Source organism: Periophthalmus magnuspinnatus, chromosome 13 (genome assembly GCF_009829125.3).
Source record: "Periophthalmus magnuspinnatus isolate fPerMag1 chromosome 13, fPerMag1.2.pri, whole genome shotgun sequence".
In the NCBI taxonomy this organism is placed as follows: Eukaryota; Metazoa; Chordata; class Actinopteri; order Gobiiformes; family Gobiidae; genus Periophthalmus; species Periophthalmus magnuspinnatus.
Window position 1 is genome coordinate 23,717,667 of NC_047138.1, and position 19,219 is coordinate 23,736,885.

Genomic DNA, 19,219 nt, shown 5'->3' on the forward strand with positions numbered 1-19,219 from the left:
TAGCCTGCAGTTGAGATGTGGTGTGTGATTCCAGGCGGAGGAGCTGGAGAGGGAGAGGCAGGAACAGGTGCAGATCTTGGAGCAGCTGCAGAGACAGAGGCTTAGGCTGGAGCAGAGGCTGAGTGAGGCCCAGAAGACGCTGTCCTCTGAGGCCACGGACAACAAGGTGAGAACGGTCCTATTCTGGGGTTTATGGGGACAGAATAGTTTTGGAAATATATCTAAAATACCTTTTCATGATAACTTTTGCTTTTGTTATTAGTTTGTTATCACACTGTACTCCTGGTATTGACATATTCGGACTGGAATCTGAATTGCTAAACTAATCCAAGAATCCCATGCATTTCAGTTGTAGCATTCTAAACTAGTGTTAGCAGCTTTTTACACAGAATAAGACCTCATGAACACACAGGGAGGGCATCTGACACACAGGGACATTTCAGAACATGTTTGCAGAGGTCTAAATTACAGGGTTAGCAGCTTTTACACATAATATGTGTAAAAATTGCTATGTGCTAAAATGTTGACTTTCCACAGTTGGGGCCTGAGAATGTGAACCACAGCAGGATGATGGAGGAACACAGACTGCGTCTGCTCCTGCAAAATGAGTGAGTTACTGCACAGGGCTTTGTCAAGGGGAAACATGTGTAAAATGACAGGCATTGTAGTTTGAGAGACTTTGAGAGACTTGCATGTCAATAAATGTCATTTTATATTTTTTAGCTGGTATTCTTTTAAAAAATGTTGTGTTATACAGTCAAAATATTGTGTTTAATGTTTAAAATATGGATTTAAAAATTGATGGCTTGTTTACTTTATTATTTAAAGTGGGACTAAACACCTAAACTTCTTCCACAACTGCTTTTCCAATAGAGCCGATAAACTGGGCAGTACATGGAGGACTAATGGGTAGAGGGAGGAGGGGAGGGGTTTGGAGCTGTAAGAACAGTGTGATTGGTTTAACAGGTTCAAACTTGTTCAAACCTATTCAAACTTCACCCCTGCAGCCAGGTGTTTGCCCTGATTAAAGCCAGGTGCTTCTGATTACAGTCTTGTGTGATGTCACATAGTACTTGAACTTGAAATACCACTAGAGACGGCACACATTCAGTTTTTGACCGACCAGAAAAATGCAAATACACACGTCGACAAAATTGTCGGTACCCGTTGGTTAATGAAGGAAAAACTCACAGTGGTCACAGAAATAACTCGAATCTGACAAAAGTAATAATAAATTAAAATTCTATCAAATTTAACCAATGAAAGTCAGACATTGCTTTTCAACCATGCTTCAACAGAATTATTAAAAAAAATAAAATAAACTCATGAAACAGGCCTGGACAAAAATGATGGTACCCTTAACTTAATATTTTGTTGCACAACCTTTTGAGGCAATCACTGCAATCAAACGAGTCCTGTAACTGTCAATGAGACCTGCAACCCTCCGCAGGTATTTTGGCCCACTCCTCATGAGCAAACTGCTCCAGTTGTCTCAGGTTTGAAGGGTGCCTCAAATAGGTCAGGGCTCATTGAAGGCCACTTTAGAATAGTCCAATGTTTTCCTCTTAGCCATTCTTGGGTGATTTTAGCTGTGTGTTTTGGGTCATTGTCCTGTTGCAAGACCCATGACTTGCGACTGAGACCAAGCTTTCTGACACTGGCCAGCACATTTCTCTCTAGAATCCCTTGAATCTGTGCAGGGTAAAATTAAGTCTCAAAACTATCAAGACACCCTGTGCCAGATGCAGCAAAACAGCCTCAGAACATAACAGAGCCTCCTCCATGTTTCAGAGTATCGACAGTGTTCTTTTCTTGCTATGCTTCATTTTTCTATCTGTGAACATAGAGCTGATGTGCCTTGGCAAAAAGTTCCATTTTTTTCTTATCTGTCCATAGGACATTCTCCCAGAAGCTTTGTGGCTTGTCAACATGTAGTTTGGCAAATTCCAATCTGGCTTATTTGATTTGTTTTCAACAATGGTGTCCTCCTTGATGGTCTCCCATTAAGTCCACTTTGGCTCAAACTACAATGGATGGTGCGATCTGACACTGATTTCCTTGAGCTTGAAGTTCACCTTTAGTCTTTTTAGAAGCTTTTTTGAGCTCTTTTGTCACCATTTGTATTATTATTATTTTGATTTGTCATCAATTTTCCTCCGGTGGCCACGTCCAGGAGGTTGGTTACAGTTCCATGGATCTTAATATGTGCAACTGTTGTCACAGGAACATCAAGCTGCTTGGGGATGGTCTTATAGCCTTTACCTTTAACATGCTTGTCTACAAGATTGTAGACATCTTTGATGCTAATTAGTGCACACACCTTGGATTAACATGTCCCTTTGGTCACATTATTTTTAGCCTTTTCTAGGGGTACCATCATTTTTGTCCAGGCCTGTTTCATGAGGTTATATTTTTTAAGTAATTCTGTTGAAGCATGGTTGAAAAGCAATGTCTGACTTATATTGGTTAAATTTCATAGAATTTTTATTTATTATTTTGTTAGATTTAAGTTATTTCTGTGATCATTGTGAGTTTTTCTTTCATTAACCGAAGGGGACCATCAATTTTGTCCACGTGTGTATACCTAGTTTGCAGAAAAAAGTCCAAAAGGGACTACAAACAATAAACAATGATATTAAAACACTACACTACACTACAGTTTAGCGAAACTAAACACTAAAACTTTTCTTTGCTACTGAACACTAAAACAACTTTTTCATTTTTCTATAACCATTTCAGAGTCCATCACAGATCTGTGAAAATGGCTCGTCAGCGTTTGGAGGAATACCAAAGAGCTTTAAAAATCCGATACAACATGGCTGCTGTCTCTCCCCCTGCCGCTGTCCCTTCCCCTGCCACTGTCCCTCCACCTGCTTCTTTTGGTCCTGCTGTTCTGCATGCTTCTGTGGTTGCTCCTACTTCCCTATCTGCTATCCCTCCTTTGGCTGTTCCCCCTGTGGCTGTTCCTTTTACTCCCATCCCTCTCCCTGCTTTCTCACATACGGCTGGTGCTCCTGGTGCTGTCTCCCCCACTGTTGTTCCTCTTTCTGGTCTCCACCCTACTTCTGTTGCCTCTACTGCAGTTCCCCCTTCTGCCATCCTTCCATTGGCTCTTCCCCCTGTGGCTGTTCCTTTTACACCCGTCCCTCCTGCTCTTCACCCTGCTGCTCCTCTGACTGTTGGCCGTCCACTCCTTCCAACATGTCCCAGACCTGAAGAAAAAGCCCCGGTTGCTATGGAAAGTGCCTTGCGACCAAAGACTGTGCTTGATGGTCTGACCCACCAGAAGCATGCTGCATTTTTAAAGTTTATTCAGAACAAACTGGGCTTTACACAGAGCCAACAGCAAATGGAAATCTCCGATGCAGACTCAGCGGCATCGGGTCCAAGTCCGGTTGTCTCCATGGCAATGGGTTCTACTCCGGGTATCTCCTTGGCAACGGGTTCTTCTCTGGTTGTCTCCACACCCATGGGTCATAGTTCAGGTGTCATCATGGCAACCGGTCCTAGATCAGTTGTCACCATGAAAACTGGTCCTAGCCCGGTTGTCTCCATGGCAACAGGTTCAAGTGCAGTTGTCTCTTTGGCAACACATGCTAGATCAGTTGTCACCATGAAATCCATTCCTAGTCCAGTTGTCTCTGTGGTAACACATCCTAGTCCAGTTGTCTCCAGGGCAACAGGTCCTAACCAGGTTGTCTCCATGACAACAGGTGCTAGTCCGATTGTCTCCATGGTAACAAGTTCCAGTCCAGTCATCTCGACTAGCATTGGTCCACTGGATTCCACAGCCACAGCGTGTCCCAGTGGAGTTGTCTCTATGGGGTCGGGTTCAGCGAGTCATAGTCCAGATACCTCCACAGGGATACCCTCTAGTCTGCTTCCTGGTACACCTGTCTTGTGGGAGAGCGGAGTGAGCAGGGAGAGAATTGAGTTTCAAGACACTAAACCACAGCCACAGGAAGAAGTGGAAGCACCAACACTGGAGCGACAGCCTAAACAGCAGGAGCAGGTAATGTAGGTTGGGTTTATGTGGCATCACAACATTCTAGGATCCCGATAGTTTAAACTGAGCTGGAGGACAGGTCAGAATTCTATGGTGGAATTTCCTGTTTAACTGTCAGATTTGTTGACCTGATTTATGGTTAATATCTCTGTAATTACTGGCACAAAGTTCAATATCTTCTGTCAGTATAAATAAACAAAAGAGAACTCATTCCTTCACAATTGCTTCAGAAAGTGGTTCCATTGTTCATCTCCAAAGGCAATTGAAAGGATTTAAAGCAAGTTTGTGGTTCAGCATTTTCATGTTGGTCTGTAACATTATATAGACCCTTGCCTACCATCAATTCTAAACTGTGAATTCAACCTCTTAGTTAATGTTTCTGTTCTAGCTGCAGTGGTTCTTTTTGCTTATCTCTTGGCCTTATTAATGTCTTTATGCACAGGATCCTCAGGCACGCTCCACTCTGCTCCAGTCTCTCCTCAAAGCTCTGGAACGCTCCAGTTTAGGAACGTCGCACCACCAAAGCCCTCAGCCCTCCTCTTCTGGTGAGAGCACTCCACCATGATTTTTAGCTTTTTAAAGAACAACATGCTTAGGTGATCCAAAGCAGAGTTATGCTTTGTTTCAGTCACAAACACTTGACATATCCTGCATATTTGAAACCCTTAACAAACAGCACACCCGAGTGATCTCTGGGTGTTATCCCTGGCTCTTCTCCTCTGTGCTGTATATACTAGGGATAGGCGATATATCAGTTCCAGTATGGGTATCACCCTATATTGGGGTCCCCAACCTTTTTTGCACCATGGACCGGGAGTGAGGGGAGCAGGGGATAAGGACATTTCAGCACAACGGCTTTCAGCCAAAGCTAACGGAGAAATAAAACTAGTTCTTCACACGCGTCAATAAACACAGATATTTTTACCTCGTGGCCTTGATTTAAAACACACCGTAAATAAGTCAAACAAAAGCATTGGGAAAGCACACTTTGCTTTTTGTCCAGAGGAGAAGCAGGTGAGTTTGTGTAAAGCTGATGAATTTATTTACCTCTTAAAAACAAAGTGTAAATGATGTGTGATTAAACCCAAACTGTCCACCTCTGCAGCTGACTAGGGAAGGGTGGGAGTGACTGTACAAGTAACATAAACCTAGAGCTCTGGATCTGACAGACTTGAGTCCATCTGAACATGCCTGTAAAGGGTTCGTCTCCCTCTACAGCTCTCAAAATACTGTTATACCTCGCTATCTTGTGGTTTAAAGACCTATTGTGCTTGCGTTTGCTATGTAGTTATAATCTATGACACCTAAGCATCATTATGTTATAATTTGGACATTTTAAATTGCAATATTCATCTGAAACAAATAAAATAACCAAGTCTGCTGACTTCCATATTACACATTACAAAACGTCAATGGAGGTGGATGTTGCCTTGTTGCATGCTTTCGGCTCCTTCGATGGATGACTGCAGTACAGTCCGTTGGGCATGTACTCATGGTGGTGAAAGTGGAAGTTTTTTTGCGTTCACTGTTCCCTCTAAGCTGCGCGTGCGCAATTGCGCACTGCTGACACGGTCTCCGCGCACAGAAAATCTGTGCTGCGCACAAAAAAATCGAACCGGAGTTGAAAATAAAATAAACACACAACAATTCATTCTGCGCTATTTTAGTCTATGTGAGTCAGTGAGTGTGACCGGCGACTAGTTGCTCCGGGCAATTATGCGATTCACATACATATTTGCGCAGCTTATTAACGTCATTGACAGGCATCCTCATGCGCCGCTACCAGTGTTTTAGCCGATGTGGCTGACGTGGGCCGCGTCCCAATTCGCCAAATGCACCTTTTGAAGGGTCAATTCGAAGTACTCTTCAAAGTGTAGTTTGAAGGTTCCAGACGAGAATCTCCCCCTACTCAGTGTAGCCGCCATCTTGCTGAAGTGGGTCAGGCCTACACCACGGACCGCACTTCCACCGCTGTCTTTGAACATACGATACGTACATTACGTACATTATTTTTAATGATTTATTATTTAATAGAAGAAAAGTCAAGATGTCGTCGTCACAGCCGTTTCTTTTTGTTTAGATTGAATATCAATAGGCAAATGTAAGTTTCAAGGTGATTTTTTTTCTCAATTGTACCTACTTCATAACTTTAACAAAATATACCTTGTGAAAATGTAATAACAGAGACAGAGGTAACAATATACTTTTTACATTCATAGTCTATAAACCAGAGAACACTGATTAGTTGTACATATAGTGGGATATTGCAGTTTAACATTCGGTATTTTGGCCAGTTGCTACACCACTTTAATAACAGTAGAGGGCGCTGTTTCCCTTCTATGCTGTGCCAGTTCTTTTCATATTATTATTGTGGGGTATTTTCTAGCAGTGCAGCGCTACATCAAACTAGTATCTTGACTTACTAACACTAAGGTAAATGACACGTGCCCACGAGGGGCGCAGACGTATGGAATGTACCGGAACACATGAAGGTTTTGTGCACGTCTCAGGACTCTCTTCTGTCCTTTCTGGAGAGTCTGTTGCTTCATTGTTCACATTACCCGTGTGGAAGTCATTAAACCTTCTGACTTTGTTTCAGTCTCTTGGTCTTTGACACTTACAATAGAAACGAACATTCTTACATTATTCTTATTGCAATAATAATTTCTCATGATAATAATGTCTTCTTATTGTCTAGCAATAACTGCACATTCCTTTATTCCATGTAACTCCTTTTTAATCATCAAACACACTGTACAGATCTTTATTCAGATTTAACAGTTTCATGTCACACTGTTGTAGATGAGGTAAACCAGTACGAACATTTGAATGTGTATTGCGCAGCGGACTCCATTTTCTTCTCTTTTTTGCGTAGTTGCGGTGCATGATGGGATATAGAAGTGCGTGACGTGTGCACGGATGCACGCTTCGGTTACGTCCGATCTCCATGGAAACGGTGGAAAGGGAAGTGCAGGTTTGTCAGGCGCATTCAGTAGGGTGCGTTGAAATGGGACAGCCCTTGTCGCGCCGGAAATTACGTAACTGCCCTTCGATGCACACTTCGAATGGTGATCCTAAGGCCAGTTTGGCGAATTGGGACACAGCTGTGGACTGAAAACTGGCTAATGATTCTAAGTGCTGTTTAACCCCGTAACATTCCGACGGCCCGCCCTTGGGCAAAGATCCGCGCGTAAAATTACAGACGTGTAATTGCGTAATTTCACGCACTGTTTTGCAGCAGTTTTGCATTTTAAACATGACGAAATGGACAAAACAAAGGAAGTACGCGACCGAGGACACTGTGGATGTTTGTACAAGTTAAAATAACATCTCGGACCCGGAGCGAAGATCTCATGGTGGAGTCATGAGCAGAGGACCTTATGTTTTGATGGACTGGATGCTGTTCCTGATCGGTAAGCGTGGTTTATTCTGCTATTGACTTAATTGTGGGTCAAATGTGTATTGTGTGTAATCATTAGCATTAGCTAATGCCAATCTGCGCCCCCCGAGCACCACCAATCATCACGCACATACCACTTGGGCGAAGTGTCTTGCCTAAGGACACAATGACAGAACTAAGGACACAATGACAGAAATTGGTCCGAGCGGGACTCGATCCTCCAACCTCTAACCACTGAGCCACTGTCACAGAATGACTGTCACACTGTTACATGTACATGTGTATTTTTTGTTTGCAGTGTGTGTTTGTTTACATTTTGAAGTGTCTGTGTTTGTTCACTGTTTGCAGTGTGTGGTTTGTAAATATATATTTATTTTGACCCATACCACTTTTTTTGAATATATTTTATATAAAAATACACATTATATATTGTCTTTTGATATGGTATGTAAATGTACAGTAATAGAGCAGCTTGGTGTGCAGATACAGATTCCTCTCAGTGTGTATTGGTCATTGAATACTGTCACTAGTTTATGAGTTGTGAAAATCAAATGATCGTGTCATATACTGAGCAAGGACTGTCTCCCAGACCACAGTAGGACAATCTCACTCGGTGCACAGCAAAAGCTTCACACAATGGCTTATACTCATAATACAAGTCAGAGCTTTATCATAAAAATGTTAAGTGTGTTTTCAGCATTGGAGTTTACAGTTGGCTTGGTTTGGTTGGAAGCTCATGTTTTGCCATAGTTAAAATAAAGTATTTATAATTCCAATAGCATTAACATACTACACAGGTCATGAGCAAGATTTTTGTCATTTTCATTGTATAAGTGGGCTAAAGCACTTAATTGAAAGTCTTATAACAGAAATGTAAATGCGGTAATTTGATTCTTTTAATAAACCATTTAACTTGGATGGATGCGATACCAACATGACCAACGTGTGCACGTCTGATGTTGCTCACAGTGGTCCATGGGACCGCTCAGGGAGTTTGTGTGTTTGCTCAGACTTGTGAAAAATTAGAGGGAACATTGATTGGGTTGATTTGTCTTGAAAATAAGCGATTTACGATTGCTCAAACATGCACAAATCACTCCAAATACATCTTCAGGTGAGTAAAATGTGAGGGGACACAACTATAACAGGGTTAAAAGCTCTGAAGAGTCAGTTTTGTAGAATACTGCTTTAAATCTGCTGTTTTTCTTTGTCTCTTCTCAGGCTCCAGAGCTGGATCTCCTGGCTGTCCCTCTGCGGTGTCTGTGCCCCCAGCAGCAGCAGCTCCAAAGCCCCCTGTGTCCAGAGGCAGGCTGGGCCATGTGGACATACCACTGCACCAGCTCAGCATGATACAGGAAGTCAACACACCATCCAATTTGAGCTTACTGACAGGTAGGACACAGAAAGGTAAATGTATTATAAGTCTCGTTCATGACAAATGGGAAAAAAATTGCATAATTGTTGAGCATTGCTAATGCTTCATATACACATTATAACATACTTCTGATAGGCATCTAAAAGGCTGACATCAGATCTGGAGGATACTACTGAACTGTTGAGAACCTCACAACAACAGTGCATGCGCATTATTCACTATTTTAAAAAAAAAATTGACCATTTATAATCCATCCATCCATCCATTTTCTTCCGCTTATCCGGAGCCGGGTCGCGGGGGCAGCAGTCTAGGCAGGGACTCCCAAACTTCCCTCACCCCAGACACGTCCTCCAGCTCCTCCGGTGGGATCCCAAGGCGTTCCCAGGCCAGCCGAGAGACATAGTCCCTCCAGCGTGTGCTGGGTCTTCCCTGGGGCCTCTTCCCGGTAGGACATGCCCAGAACACTTCCCTAGGGAGGCGTCCAGGGGGCATCCTGAGCAGATGCCCGAGCCACCTCAGCTGGCTCCTCTCAACGTGTAGGAGCAGCGGCTCTACTCCGAGCTCCTCCCGTGTGACTGAGCTCCTCACCCTATCCCTAACGGTGCGCTCAGTACTCTGCGGAGCGCTTGTATCCGCGACCTTGTCCTTTCGGTCATTACCCAGAGCTCATGACCATAGGTGAGGGTAGGAACGTAGATTGACCGGTAAATCGAGAGCTTTGCCTTCCGGCTCAGCTCCTTCACCACAACGGACCGATACAGCGACCGCATCACTGCAGACGCTGCACCAATCCGCCTGTCAATCTCACGCTCCATCCTTCCCTCTCTCGTGAACAAGACCCCGAGATACTTGAACTCCTCCACTTGGGGCAGAGACTCACTACCCACCCAGAGAGGGCAAGCCACCTTTTTCCTGTCAAGAACCATGGCCTCAGATTTGGAGGAGCTGATTCTCATCCCAGCCACTTCACACTCGGCTGCAAACCGCCCCAGTGCCTGCTGCAGGTCCTGGCTCGATGAAGCCATCAGGACAACATCATCCGCAAACAGCAGAGATGAAATCCTGTGATTCCGGAACCAGACCCCCTCCGGCCCCTGGCTGCGCTTAGAAATTCTGTCCATAAATATAATGAACAGAACCGGTGACAAAGGGCAGCCCTGGCGGAGTCCAACATGCACCGAGAACAGGTCTGACTTACTGCCGGCAATGCGAATGCAGCTCCTGCTCCAGTCATACAGGGACCAGACAGCTCATAGCAAAGGGCCCCGGACCCCATACTCCCGGAGCACCCCCCAAAGGACACCACGAGGGACACGGTCGAATGCCTTCTCCAAATCCACAAAACACATGTGGACTGGTTGGGCATACTCCCATGAACCCTCGAGGACCCGATGGAGAGTATAAAGCTGGTCCAGTGTTCCACGACCGGGACGAAAACCACACTGCTCCTCCTGAATCCGAGGTTCGACTATCGGTCGGATTCTCCTCTCCGGTACCCTGGAGTAGACCTTACCGGGAAGGCTGAGGAGTGTGATTCCCCTGTAATTGGAACACACCCTCCGGTCCCCCTTCTTATACAGAGGGACCACCACCCCGGTCTGCCATTCCAGTGGTACTGTCCCCGACCGCCACGTGATGTTGCAGAGACGTGCCAGCCAAGACAGTCCCACAACATCCAGAGACGGATCTCGTCCACCCCCGGAGCCTTGCCACCGAGGAGCTTGATAACCACCTCGGTGACTTCAGCCAGGGTGATGGACGAGTCCGCCTCCGGGTCCCCAGTCTCTGCTTCCTCCTCGGAAGACATGAAGGGGGGATTGAGGAGATCCTCAAAGTATTGCTTCCACCACCCGACAACATCCCCAGTCGAGGTCAACAGCTCTCCACCCACACTGTAAACAGTGTTGGTGAAGCACTGCTTCCCCCTCCTGAGGCGTCTGGCGGTTTGCCAGAATTTCTTTGAGGCCGTCCGATAGTCCTCCTCCATGGCCTCCCCAAACTCCTCCCAACCTCGAGTTTTTGCCTCTGCAACCGCACGAACCGCGGCACGCTTGGCCTGCCTGTACTCATCGGCTGCCTCAGGAGTCCCACGAGCCAACAAGGCTCAATAGGACTCCTTCAGCTTGACCTTACTTCCGGTGTCCACCACCGGGTTCGGGGATTGCCGCCGCGACAAGCACCGCAGACCTTACGACCACAGCTATGAGCGGCCGCATCGACAAATAGAGGTGGAGAACATGGCCCACTTGGAGTTCATGTCTCCAACCTCCCTCGGGATCAGGGAGAAGTTCTCCCGGAGGTGTGAGTTGAAGACCCCTCTGACAGAAAGCTCTGCCGGGGGCGTTCCCAATAGACCCTTACAATACGCTTGGGTCTGCCAGGTCTGTCCGGCTTCCTCCTCCGCCAGCGGATCCAACTCACTACCGGGGGTCATCGGTTGACAGCTCAGCCCCTCTCTTCACCCGAGTGTCCAAGACACGCGGTCGGAGACACGACAACAAAGTCGATCATCGACCTCCGACCTAGAGTGTCCTGGTGCCACGTGCACCGATGGACACCCTTGTGCTCGAACATGGTGTTCGTTATGGACAAACTGTGACTAGCACAGAAGTCCAATAACAAAACACCACTCGGGTTCAGATCAGGGAGGCCGTTCTTCCCAATCACGCCCCTCCAGGTGTCACTGTTGTTACCCTCATGGGCGTTGGAGTCCCCAGTCAATGCACTGTCTAGTACCCCTCCCAGGGACTCCAAGAATGCTGGGTACTCTGCACTGCTGTTTGGCACGTAGGCCGACACAACAGTGAGAGACCTGTCCCTGACCCTCTCGTTCACCGGAGTGAACCCCAACACGAAGTGGCTGAGCTGTGGGGCAATGAGCAAGCCCACACCAGCTCACCGCCTCTCCCCGCGGGCAACGCCAGAGAAATGGAGAGTCCAGCCACCCTCTAGAAGTTGGGTTCCAGAGCCCAAACTGTGCGTGGAGGCGAGGCCGACTATATCTATCTTGTCGGTAACGCTCAACCTCCCGCACAAGCTCCGGCTCCTTCCCTCCCAGCGAGGTGACATTCCATGTCCAGAGATTCGGTCGTCGAGGCTCCCGCCTTCGACTGCCGCCCAGATCTTCATGCACTGGCCCCTTATGGATCCTCTTGCGGGTGGTGGGTCCACATGAGGACGGCCCCACGTCACTCCTTCGGGCTGAGCCCGGCCGGGCCCCGTGGGGAAAGGCCCGGCCGCCAGGCGCTTGCTGTTGAGCACCCACCCCAGGCCTGGCTCCAGGGTGGGCCCCCGGTAATGCCGGTCCGGGCGACGTAGCTTACCTTGATTTATCTCTTGTCATAAAGGGCTTCTGAGCCGCCCTTCGTCTGACCCGTCCCCCTGGACCTGTTTGCCATGGGTGTCCCTACCAGGGGCATGAAGCCCCTGACAACATAGCTCCCAGGATCATTCGGGCACTCAAACCCCTCCACCACGTTAAGGTGGCGGTTCAGGGAGGGGCATTTATAACCCTATTTATTTATTCATTTTTTGTAGTAAATTTAGGTGGAAGTGTCCCAAAAGCAACACTGCACAACACAGTGCTAGAATAGACTGAAAAAAATATTGCTCACTAAACTTCTGAGCCATCAACCTTAAGCCTTCAAATAAAACTGGATAGTGTTTAGTTCAAATTCATTGCCATTATTTCATATTACAGTTTGAAATTTTAGTACCGTGACAACACAATTTTGATACTAAGGAATAGATACTGATTTTATACCACAATGGTAAAACACTTTCTTTAGATAATAGAATGATTTTAGATAAGAGAATTATTTTCAGCATTAAATGGTCGTACTTCCTTTTATATTACCATGTGGCCTTCTTTCTGTGTAATCCCTCAGTCATCCAGGTAGGTTCCATAGTGGTCCATGGGCTTATACTTGTCTTATACTTCTGATACTGCTCAAGATCATTCTAAAGCTATTCAGGACTGGTTCATTTATGTCCTGCAAATGTGACTTTTGTAGTAAGAATACCTGATTAAATGAGTATCTAGTTGGCCCTCGCCATTCACGAAGTGATGGCGAGGGGCATTGTTCTTCCTGGGTTTCTTCTTATTATTATTTTTCCGCCAAAACAATCACAGTTTTCACCCCCTGAACGTCGACGAAAAGTCCCACATATAGGTATAGGATTGACCGGCTCGGCGAAAAATTTCATAAAATTGGCATCGCGACAATGTCCGAAGCACATCGGCTCGACAGCGCCACCTAGAAAATTCAAAATTTTAAAATGAATTGGGAACCGACACGCATTTTTCGCCTTAGCTTGACGAAATTCACACCAGTGATAGAGCTCATGGAGACAAGCAAAAAAGCCAATCATAGTGCGGCCCTATGACAGACAGGAAATCGGCCATTTTGGATAAAAAATTCGCCACTTCATTCGCAGCATGTTTTCAAAACGCTACTAGTCTCAGGTTTTTGGTCCAAATGAGCTCAGATTTCACATGCCACATCCAGACACATGGGTTTTCAGAAGTTATCCACGTTTTCTCCAAATTCCACACGGTTCGCCCGTACGCCGCCACCGAAATATGCCTTCATTTCCTGTTTTTTCGATGTCCTCTCACGACCACAGGCATTGCCCTACAGAGCTCACACTCACATCACATATGCGAGACTGGGGCATGAATGGAATGCAATATTAATTTTAATCAAAATGAACACTATAGCGCCCCCTACCATAGGGGTGAAACGCAAACATTATCGGATTCCTTTGAAATTCGGGGAATAAATCGGTGGCATCAGAAGAAACAAAAAATTACATTATGGCCATGAGTCATTTTCCACGTTTGGCCACCAGGGGCGCGAATACTCAAAAAAAAAAAAAAAAAACATTTAAAAATTTCTTACACGCACATATGTGGTTCTAGACAGCTGAAATTCTCATCACACATGTGATATCAGGGTATTAATAGAATGCACTATTAATTGTTATCTAAATGAACACTATAGCGCCCCCTACAGTATTGGTAAAATACTCAACTTTGTCCGATTGGCATGAAACTTGGGGAGATAATTGTGGGCATTAAAAGGGTCAAAAAAGTCCATTACACCATATCTCTATTATGTACATGGTTGCCGGTGCAAAGCCACAGACCCCGCTCATATAGAGTCAGGGCCACACAGCCCAGGGCCACACTGCATATTAACATTGTTCTTCGTTTTTCCGCCAAAACAATCACATTTTTCACCCCCTGAACATTCACGAAAAGTCTCACATGGGGGTATAGAATCGACCGGCTTGGTGAAAAATTTCATAAAATTGGTGTCGGGAAAATGTCCCATGCCCCCTGACTCGACAGCGCCACCTAAAATTTCACCCCTATGGGAGAGGAGTCTGGTTTATTTTGGAATACATGCACAAAATTCGGAACAGTGATAGAGCACCATCGGACAAGCATAAAAATGAATTGAAGCACTGCTCTATGACAGACAGGAAATCGGCCATTTTGGATAAAAAATTTGCCACTTCATTCGCAGCATGTTTTCAAAACGCTACTAGTCTCAGGTTTTTGGTCCAAATGAGCTCAGATTTCACATGCCACATCCAGACACATGGGTTTTCAGAACTTATCCACGTTTTCTCCAAATTCCACACGGTTCGCCCGTACGCCGTCATCGAAATACGCCTTTGTTTCCTGTTTTTTCGATGTCCTCTCACGACCACAGGCATTGCCCTACAGAGCTCACATTCACATTACTTATGCGAGATTGGGGCATGAATGGATTGCAATATTAATTTTAATCCAAATGAACACTATAGCGCCCCCTACCATAGGGGTGAATCGCCAACATTATCGGATTCCTTTGAAATTCGGGGAATAAATCGGTGGCATCAGAAGAAACAAAAAATTACATTATGGCCATGAGTCATTTTCCACGTTTGGCCACCAGGGGCGCGAATACTCAAAAAAAAAAAAAAAAACATTAAAAAATTTCTTACACGCACATATGTGGTTCTAGACAGCTGAAATTCTCATCACACATGTGATATCAGGGTATTAATAGAATGCACTATTAATTGTTATCTAAATGAACACTATAGCGCCCCCTACAGTATTGGTAAAATACTCAACTTTGTCCGATTGGCATGAAACTTGGGGAGATAATTGTGGGCATTAAAAGGGGCAAAAAAGTCAATTACATCATACCTGTATTATGTACGCGGTTGCCGGTTCAACGCCTTGCACAGCCATTGTAATGTGTTGGTCACACATATTTATATAGAAACTGTGTGAAGGGGGGCGGATTGCAGCCGTGGGGTGGTCGGGCGGGGAAAATGGTGCATGGGGGCAGTGGCTGGCCCCAGGCGGTTACATGGGGGGGCGGTCGCGCAGGGGGCGAGGGCCATCATCGCCGCTTGCGGCTTTAATTTTAATATTAATTTTAGTATTGATAAGTGATTGACTTTTTGTATTTTTGACAACCCTGGGCATGGTACCCTTTTGCTGTTGAAAAGATGCTGCCAGATGCATCAGCCACTAAACATTATCAAATGACACCAATTTGGACAATACATTGTTTGTCTTTTCTGGTTCAGATGTTTGCTTAGGACACTACAAATTGGCCAATAATTACATTAAATAACTTTAATTTGTCCCTCAAGGCACACTAGGCTGCTCCTGATCTGGGAGTCATTATACACTTCTCAAGTTCTGTATCTTCATGTTGTAAAATGAACAGCAGGTTGAATTTCAGTGGAAGTGTTCACTAATAGTCAACAATACTTCAAGCCACAATATGTAACTTTTTAGTAAAAAAACTGACTAAAATGAGGCAAGGCAAGTTTAGTCCTGAGTGCGAGATGGTTCATATGGCACTAACATGTTGGAGATGTACTTTGGTGCTAGGCCATGGAGAGACTTGTTCACAAGCTTTAAAGTCTATTCTTTGAGCTACAGGAAGCCAGTTCAGAGACTTGAGCACAGGACTTAGATGCTCATACTTCCTGGTTCTAGTCAGGACCGGAGCAGCAGCTTTCTGGATGTACTGCAGCTGTCTTAACACTTGTTTGGAGAGGCCAGTGAGCAGGCCATTACAGTAGTCTCACCTACTAGAGACAAATGTATGGAGAAGTCTCTCTTAGTCTGGCTTTGAAAGTATACCTTTGATTTTTGCAATGTTTTTTAGGTGTTAAAAAGCTGCAGATGTTATTGATTTGATGTGGCTGTTAATGGACTCAGACTTGAACTTTATTACCCCAAGATTTCTAGTCCGATTTGAAGGTTTTAGAGAGACTGGAGTGACTGCTAACATTTTCTTTGTTTCTATGGGCCAAAGATGATGACTTCAGTCTTGTCTGAGTTTAGCTGGAGAAAGTTTTGTATCCACACACTGATCTGTTGGATGCAGTCAGAGTGAATCCACTGGTCCATATTCACCTGCTCCCAGTGAGGCATAGATCATAGTGTCATCTGCATAGTTGTGGTAGGACAGACTACATTCTGCCATTAGGCCATTTAATACACAGCAATAAAGATTGAACAACAGGGGTCCCATGATTGACCCCCGTGGCAACCCACAGGTCAGGAACAGTTTATCTGAGGCACATTTTCCAATTTCAACAAAGTATTTTCAACTCTTTTCTAGATAGGACTTGAACCAGTTTAGTGCCATACCGGAGATGCCCACCCAGTCCTCTAGTTTCTGTAAGAGGATCCCATGATCCACAGTGTCAAAGGCAGCACTCAGATCTAACAGGATCAAGACTGAGACTTTGCTCTTATCAAGGTGACAAATGGTCTCAGTGCTGTTGTGGGGTCTAAAACCTGTCTGGAAAACATCAAAGGAGTTGTCTATTTGGAGAAAGTTAAGCGGTTGGTAAGCAACTCTTTTGAGAACTTTACAGAATAATCTCAAATTTGCCCTTTTTAGGCAATTGTGCTGCTGGGACTGAAACCTCTGTTGGGGATGTCAAACAGGTTCATGGTCAGTGATGAGGGCCCTGAGGGAAGTGACGCTGGCAATGGATACTTCACTTGGGAAGGTGGTGGTGCTGCTGACTTGTTCTCTGGGGGAGGTGGTGGTGGTGCTGAATCCCACGCTGGGGGAGATGGTTGTGCTGCTGGTGGTGACTACTTCACTGGGGAAGGTAGTTGTGGTGGTTGCGGTGCGGCTGACACATTGGCTTGCTCTCTGACTGGCGCACCAGGGATGCTTCAGAGCGTGGCCAATTCTTCAGAGCGTGGAGGAGGTTATTCGACAGCACTCTCACTCCACCTCTACTCAGGTGCACTGTTCCCTCTAAGCTGCGCGCGTGTGCAATTGCGCACTGCTGACACGGTCTCCACACACAGAAAATCTGTGCTGCGCACAAAAAAATCGAACCGGAGTTGAAAATAAAATAAACACACAACAATTCATTCTGCGCTATTTTTCAGTGTGAGTCAGTGAGTGTGACCGGTGACGAGCTGCTCCAACCAATTATGTGATTCACATACATATTTGCGCAGCTTATCAATGTCATTGACAGGCGTCCTCATGCGCCACTACCAGTGTTTTAGCCGATGTGGCCGACGTGGGCCGTGTCTCAATTCGCCAAATGCACTTTTTGAAGGGACCCTTCGAGGTACTCCTCAAAGTGTGGTTTCAAACTTCCGGTCGAGAGTGTGTCCTCCTCAGTGTAGCCGCCATCTTGCTGAAGTGGGACAGGCCTAAACCAGGGACCGCACTTCCACCGCTGTCTTTGAACGTACGATACGTACATTACGTGCATTATTTTTAATGATTTATTATTTAATAGAAGAAAAGTCAAGATGTCGTCGTTACGGTCGTTTCTTTTTGTTTAGATTGAATATCAATAGGCAAATATAAGTTTCAAGGTGATTTTTTCCTCAATTGTAGCTACTTCATAACTTTAAAAAAATATACCTTGTGAAAACGTAATAACAGACAGAGGTAACAATATAATTTTTACATTCATAGTCATTCATAGTTATAAACCAGAGAACACTGATTAGTTGTACATATAGTGGGATATTGCAGTTTAACATTCGGTATTTTGGCCAGTGTCTACACCACTTTAATAACAGTAGAGGGCGCTGTTTCCCTTCTATGCTGTGCCAGTTCTTTTCATATTATTATTGTGAGGTATTTTCTAGCAGTGCAGCGCTACATCAAACTAGTATCTTGACTTACTAACACTAAGGTAAATGACACGTGCCCACGAGGGGCGCAGACGTATGGAATGTACCGGAACACATGAAGATTTTGTGCACGTCTCAGGACTCTCTTCTGTCCTTTCTGGAGAGTCTGTTGCTTCATTGTTCACATTACCTGTGTGGAACTCATTAAACCTTCTGACTTTATGTTTCAGTCTCTTGGTCTTTGACACTTACAATAGAAACGAACATTCTTACATTATTCTTATTGCAATAATAATTTCTCATGATAATAATGTCTTCTTATTGTCTAGCAATAACTGCACATTCCTTTATTCCATGTATCTCCCCTCCTTTTTAATCATCAAACACACGGCCTGTACTTATCTTTATTCAGATTTAACAGTTTCATGTCACACTGTTGTAGATGAGGTAAACCAGTACGAACATTTGAATGTGTATTGCGCAGCGGACTCCATTTTCTTCTCTTTTTTGCGTAGTTGCGGTGCATGATGGGATATAGAAGTGCGTGAAGTGTGCACGGATGCACGCTTCGGCCACGTCCGATTTCCATGGAAACGGTGGAAAGGGGAGGGCAGGTTTTGTGGGTGCATTCAGTAGAGTGGGTTGAAATGGGACAGCCCTTGTCGCGCCGGAAATTACGTAACTGCCCTTCGACGCTCACTTCCAAGCGTGATCCTAAGGCCAGTTTGGCGAATTGGGACACGGCCGTGGACTGAAAACTCGCTAATGATGCCAAGTGTTTAACCCCTTAACGTTCCGACGGCCCGCCCTCGGGCAAAGATCCGCGCGTAAAATTACGTGCGCATAATTGCGTAATTTCACGCACTGTTTTGCAGCAGTTTTGCGTTTTAAACATGACGAAACGGACAAAACAAAGGAAGTACGCAACCAAGGACACTGTGGATGTTTGTACAAGTTAAACTAACATCTCGGACCTGGAGCGGTTCGTGGAACCGAGTGAAGATCTCATGGTGGACTCAGGAGTAGAGGACCTTATGTTTTGATGGACTGGATGCACATTATATATTGTGTTTTGATATGATATATAAATGTACAGTAATAGAGCAGCTGGGTGTGCAAATACAGATTCCTCTCAGTGTGTATTGGTCATTGAATACTGTCACTAGTTTATGAGTTGTAAAAATATACTGAAAAAGAGTTAATGGACTGTCTCCCAGACCACAGTAGGACAATCTCACTCAGTGCACAGCAAAAGCTTCACACAATGGCTTATACTCATAATACAAGTCAGAGCTTTATCAT

The 19,219-nt window shown here is 45.1% G+C and overlaps 1 protein-coding gene across 1 annotated transcript in view; it reads left to right on the forward strand.

The window, feature by feature from the left end:
- Positions 1-19,219, forward strand: part of cep295 (centrosomal protein 295) — a 45,712-nt gene that overhangs the window by 18,450 nt on the left and 8,043 nt on the right. The window contains exons 11-15 of the mRNA XM_033976555.2: positions 35-166; positions 538-608; positions 2,740-4,012; positions 4,449-4,551; positions 8,628-8,798. Of these exons, the coding sequence (XP_033832446.1) occupies positions 35-166; positions 538-608; positions 2,740-4,012; positions 4,449-4,551; positions 8,628-8,798 (1,750 nt within the window). The remainder of the gene's footprint in view (positions 1-34; positions 167-537; positions 609-2,739; positions 4,013-4,448; positions 4,552-8,627; positions 8,799-19,219) is intronic.